Source organism: Pinus tabuliformis, chromosome 1_2, assembly GCF_031772625.1.
Source record: "Pinus tabuliformis cultivar Carrire ecotype Pingquan chromosome 1_2, CPIR1, whole genome shotgun sequence".
NCBI lineage: Eukaryota > Viridiplantae > Streptophyta > Pinopsida > Pinales > Pinaceae > Pinus > Pinus tabuliformis.
In genome coordinates, this window is record NC_142298.1 from 67,389,264 (window position 1) to 67,395,580 (window position 6,317).

The 6,317-nt window shown below is 33.0% G+C and overlaps 1 protein-coding gene across 1 annotated transcript; it reads right to left on the minus strand.

Moving 5' to 3' along the window:
* Positions 1-324: 324 nt before the first annotated feature.
* LOC149204447 (heavy metal-associated isoprenylated plant protein 23-like) lies at positions 325-1,532 on the minus strand. Its single transcript, XM_089393293.1, has 3 exons — positions 1,315-1,532; positions 1,134-1,209; positions 325-896 (listed from the first exon to the last, which is right to left on the minus strand). Exons 1-3 carry the CDS (start codon positions 1,384-1,386, stop codon positions 604-606), a joined length of 441 nt encoding a protein of 146 aa, XP_089249419.1. The 5' UTR covers positions 1,387-1,532; the 3' UTR covers positions 325-603.
* Positions 1,533-6,317: the final 4,785 nt, after the last annotated feature.

The window sequence follows — 6,317 nt, forward strand, 5'->3', positions numbered from 1 at the left end:
CCTGAAAACAATTCGCATGATGTATGGTTTCCACTACTTTAATAAAAATGAAAATGAAAATTTCTGATACTCGTGCAATGGAATGGACATTTGACATGAACCCTATATTTTATTAAGAATACTCATGGTTTACATTTCTCTGAAACTAGATTTTACTAAGAACGCTCACTGTTTACATTTCTCCAAAACTAGATTTTATTAAGAGCGCTCAGGTTTGCATTTCTCTGAAACAAGAAAGCTAATTATTAGCTAGTAATTTCTGTCTGCATTGCTTTGCATCCTGATGTAAATGCAGATTCAAGAAATATTCCCAAAATCTGACTGTCAAGAAAGTGGTGAATTGTGTGTTTCTTGCATGACTTCTGGTCTACGTATGATATTTTTTTGCACCGTAGATACAGCCAGATAAATCCTAGTTTCCCAACATTGAAAAGGAACTTCAGTACAATCTGCTCTACTTCTTTTCTGCAGCCCAAGAAAACAAAAGAGCAGAGAGATAATATGCCGCTAGAAGAGTCTAATAATGAAAGATTGAGAAGAGGCCAGATGCTATCGATTACAGAAGAATGGAACCCATTAAAAATAAGCTAGAAACATAAATTTTTACATAATGGTGCAGGCATTCGGATTGTCGTCGCTGAATAGTGACGTGTATTTCTCGTCTGTGCGATTTGGGGTTGGATATGCAGTCTCCACGTTCCGAACATAGCCGGAAGGAGCCTTCTTGTCGTAGGCCTGAGAACTGTAGGGATAGTAGACCAGATTATAAGGCACATAAGGCCAAAACTCTGCGCGTTTCCCTGTGCCCTTCACATTCTTCAGTACTTTGTTAGCATCCACGTATCCAGTTACTGTCAACTTCTGCTGATTTCTGTTCACGGTGACAGATCTTACTCCTGCACACAATATTAATGAAGGAATCTTAATTATATGGCTGATGAATATTGTTCTTATTATTTATAGATCCTGACTATATATTGTATTATTTTGATGAAACTATATGATATACTATAGTGATGATTATTATTGCAATGACATTCTTATATATATACATTAATGAATACTAATTATATATTAATATTGTTGTAATGGGTTTCTATACAAAAATAAGTAAATTAAACCTCAATGCTCACCTTTCATGGAAGAGACTGAATTTTTCACTTTCCTCTCACAGCCCTCACAATCCATGCGAACTTTCACCTCTACAGTCTGCACTAGTCCAGAATTTAAACGATGGTCAGCTGGCAGAAGAGAACTAGCAGATGCCCAATGCCTATTTTAGTTCAGATTTATAGGAGGGGGAATGTAGTATACCTGCAGCTGTTTACGCTTGTTGCGTTTCCTGTAACTTCTGAAGAATTCTGATACGTATTCAAGCGCGCCCATTTTAGAGCACAAACTTGAAAGTATTCTGGAGAGCGTTTGGAATGAGCGGAAGGGATCGATCTCAAGACCTGTTGGAAGACGTGTGTTGGAACAGAGGTGGGCAGATTTTATAGGGAAAGTGAAAAACTACTGGAGGTTGAGCTGTTTTCAAATGATGAAAGCCGATTTCCAAATGATGAGAAGCAGCCAGATATTTAGAATTCCAGGAAAGTCCTGTCGCTATCAGGGGCTGAGAAACGCCACGTGGATGGCCACGAAGAGCAAACAGCGTCATCGTTAGTAGATGCCAGTGAAGATATCGTGCGATCAAGCAAAGTGAGCGGAGGTAAAGTTCAACGGAATCGCGTGGGGCAGGACGATGAGTGAGATCAATTCACAGCTTGGAGCCTACTTCCCCGCGTCGCCTATACATAGGGTTTGGACAGTATTAGTATCGGCCAATGGGAACGCCCTGTTTTCTATTTTTAGTTCGTTAGGTGCATGTTGGAGGACATAGTGCTGTCTAATCACGTCTCAAAGCATCAAAGCTGCAGGAATCTATAAAAGTTAGATTTTAGTAATAAAACTAAAACTGTTACTAATAAAATTGCTTTTTGCTGGGTTAATAATTTATTTATTTTTTATTTGAAGGAAATGCTTAAGACTGAGAAGCAATTAAATTCTTCAAGATTTAGATGTAGATGTCTTTGGTGGGAGCCTCTTACTAACCACCAACTAGTAAGTTTAGGTGGCATGGTTTTCAATTAATAAATTGAGGTGGTTTGGTTTTCTTGTAATAATAATGATGAGTATACAATTGCTAATAACTTTTTATCATGGTGGTCTATTATTTATAAAAATAAATTATACTTAATATATTTTATTTTTTTTAATTTATAATAAAATTGTAAATTATTTATATTAAATATGAAAAAATAAAAATAATATTATTAATCTTGTGATAAAAGTTTTTTTTAATGATAATTAATAATACTAATAATCTTGTGACAAAAGTTCTTTTTAATAATAACTCTATGAGTTATTTATGATAATTTTATGAGTTATTGAAATCTGTGAAGGAAAAAAGTTTGAGCTTTTATTGATTTAGAATGAACTGACATTTTCATGATGGGCTGATTTAGAATTTGATAAAGTTTTTAAAGGCATTGTTCTATTATAAAAAAGATTTAGATCATAAGTTGCTATAACTTTATTAGATTTGTGATTTTAAAGATGGCTTGATTGTTATAAAATTAGTTTATTCTATTTTAATAAATATAATAGTTTAAGATTTCGAGTAAATTATGACATAATTTCAATTGAATAAAATGAAAAATTAAATTTATTTAATTGAATCTATTAAGATTAATAAAACTAATTGAAAATTGAAAATTAATTAAAAAATAAATATTAATAATAAAATTATTTATTAAATATGAAGGTTGTATAATGAGGCCGCTTGTATTGCAGTTGGTTATGTTTTTATTATTGCTTTGTTAACTGAGTTATGATAAGTTTTTTTATTATGTAGAAAAATTATCACAATATTGTATATTAAAGAAAAGAATCTTATAATTTATACTAAAAATGAATGTTATTTATTGTTCAAATGGAAAATAAAAACAATGTCAATCCTTTTGTGATAATAAATTCTTTTAAAAGGTAATTTATGATTGGAATTTATGAAGATAAATAATTTTGGCTCTTATTTTTTTTTGTAAGTTAGCAATTGGTGTGGCTACCTTTAAACTATTGACTTAACATCTAAAATAAGAGTGCCTTAAAATTACACAAGATAATTTCCATGGACAATAATTAGGATTCTCATTGAATTAATACATATTATAATAAATCTAAAATAGGAGTGCCTTAAATTTGCACCAAATCATAGTCTATAAAATACTCCATGAACAATAATTCAGATTTTCATTAAATTAATAGATATTTTAATAATAAATTTGTTTAAAACACATTTTTAAGAATATGTTATAATTTTATTTATGCTTAAATTTTTTTACTAAAATCTATCTGATATATAACTCTCGGATATATATACCTCTGAAAAGCATTTAATTGTTAAGAGATTGTGATTTGAACAAGTATTTTATTGTTGCTCATGGGGATTTGGATTGATGTTGAATGAGTGCAAAGGCACTCCTTGCGATAGGTCACTGGGTCAAATCCCTTGTGGTTGCTTACCTACCAAAATAAAACAAGTATTTTGAGACTTAGGTTTTTTTTGAGGGAAAGAGGTTGTTTTGTGTTATTATTGATATGGTAAATATCATGATTTTACTTTTATTTTTTTTCTCATATTTTGTGTAAGGTTTCGTGTTTTTCTTGATTGGAAGGGTTAGTTTTATTACTGATTTAATATAAGGGACTACCTATAGAATTTCACCGTTATTTACCAAAAAAAAAAACATCTTATGCAAATGATGATGTAGATTTTTGATGTAGATTTTTATAAACAGTTTTTCAATTATATATATATATATATATATATATATATATATATATAATCAATTACCATAACAAAGACCAAACTTAAATCATGGCGAAACCCCAACCAGCATTCCCTGACTATAGTTCACATCGAATTATTGTTACCTGAAAGTGACTTCTGTGCTTCCCGTAAAATACAAAAAGTCGTCTGATACATTGGTTTTTCTATTTTTATTTAGATACTTAGGTTTATCATTGAACTCCATTTTTTAAATTTGAATAGGAAAATGACCGGTACCAAACATACGTTCTCCTGTACAAATCCACAAACATTTACAGTACGAAAACAATACTTCTGTTAAAATAAAATAAAAAGCAAAAGAAACCCTAAGGCGTTCGTCAAAATCCGATTAGGTCCAACGCCGGAATCCCAATAACCCGTAAGCTTTAAAGGTGACGACGTGTTTTGGCAACAGGCGCTGCCCACGCGAAGGGGATGATGAAGAAAATAAAGAAAACAGAGAAGGGTTTTTCGATACGAACAGGCAGAGGCACTACCATCTTTAGCGGAAATGGGCAGCATTCTCCACGACACTGCAGTGATGGGTTGCCCTTTATACCCATACCACGCTTCTCGCACCTCTAACTCTGTCTTATAGCAGGAGCCTGTGCTTGACACCACTACTGTCACTATTTTGGCGACATGGACAATGAGGTACAGCGGGTCATCGAATAACTCAACTCGCAGCCCAATGCCCGAAGTGACAACAACTTTGCGTAAAATTTTAATCTCGTGATTTCAGTTTTGTTTTTTCTGCTTGAATGAAATTACCTAATTTTTTGGCTCTTCCCGGACGTATCACTTTCGTATTATGCAGTAGTTGAGAATCCAATCTGTATTAGCTGCACTAAAACCTATTGTCCACCATTCTTTTTGTTTTTTTGGTAGTTATGTGAGAGTTCCATAGTTATTAAGTTTCATTTCTTTTTTTTCATATTTTTTGAATTTTGAATAAATTTTTAATAATTTTGAATAATATATTAACCTTATCAACAAAAATTATCCAAAATAAAATCTAATATTTATCTTTTTATTAAAAACTTCTCATTTTTTCAGAATTTACATTTAATACCTTTCTCTAATTTGAAATCTTATATAGGTAAAATCCTTCCTACATACTGATGCACATTTATAAAATCTATATTCAAAACTTGTTTATTAACAACTCTTTCATAAATGAAAAGCAATAACTCATAAAATTCTCTCCTTTCATCTTTTGTGGTGGGCCTTTGAAAACAAGAGTGAAGTTCAAAAAAGGAAAATTTCCAATCTCACTTTTACCTTCCATTTTCTTTCATGCTTCTTGCTTTCATCTATTTCTTTTCAAAGAGTATTTTTTTTGGAAAAACAATTCGTTTTATATTAAAATATAAAGTCCATTAGAAAATAGAGCCCCCTTCAATATGAAACCAAAAACAAATAGTCTATATGGTCTCACATAGGCCATTTTTAATTTTATAATGCAGAAATTAACAAAATTTCAAAACGTTCTCAAATGTTAATATAATAATAACTAAGAGGCCTCATTAAATGAGAGGAAAACAACCCTCCTTCGTGGTAATACTATCCACAAAATAGTTTTATCGAAGGACGCGCATAGTTGCACAAAGTCCCTATTTAGAGAGACCATCCACCACAATGTTTGATTCCCAAAAGATATGCTGGAAATAAATGGACTCGAATGATTGTTTTAATATCTTTATATGATCCAACCAGAAGCACAGATTAGGGGGCGTGAAGTTGGTCTTGCCTAGTATGCCTTCAATGAGAGCCTTTGAGTCTCCATAATGAAGATGTGATCAAGTTAGCCTCTTTGCAAACCATAGTAAATCCCACAGTGTCGGGATTTTTGCTCTAGTTTTGGAACCGGTGCCTCCATTCCAGTATAGTTTGTATTGTGACCATGGGTATCAAGATGTCACGCCCCCAGGCCTACGGTAGTCTTCCAACCGCTCTTGGCGAGGTGCGGCACCACCAAACACTTTCTTTTCACCAATACTAATGTTCATGGACTACGCCTAATTCACTTTTCTCTTACTTAGTTTGTGTTTCGCAACCAAGTATTATTATGCATAACCTTTATACTAATGAACACCCATACTCATTCATTATCATCAGCAATTATAAAAGAGAACAACAATTGCACAGTATAAAGGGAGGGGCAACTCCCTGAACAATGAGTCTGCCCAACAATATATATATTAATCAACCTTTCTTCAATAATACAAGCTTCACAAGTATTCTTGGCAAAATCCAAGTCTATACTTAGCCAATTTTACAATAGAGGCAAAACAGCCTTTTACAACATTTGTGCACACCTTGCACGGTGGGAGGGTGCTCACCCGAGACACCAAGACCCCCTCCTCAAGTCTCACACAAATCTGCGCTTTAGAACAACCCCGGGCACACCTTGCCCAACGACTTCACCCACTCTCCAAGTACGTTC

What these genes read in the sequence shown, in the direction of transcription:
- LOC149204447 (XM_089393293.1), bottom strand. Translation starts at nt 1,386, where the DNA reads ATGGGCGCGCTTGAATACGTATCAGAATTCTTCAGAAGTTACAGGAAA. An exon ending in ACAAGCGTAAACAGCTGCAG is followed by an intron (nt 1,210 to 1,314) that starts GTATACTACATT and finishes GGACTAGTGCAG; the next exon opens with ACTGTAGAGGTGAAAGTTCG. An exon ending in TTCAGTCTCTTCCATGAAAG is followed by an intron (nt 897 to 1,133) that starts GTGAGCATTGAG and finishes TATTGTGTGCAG; the next exon opens with GAGTAAGATCTGTCACCGTG.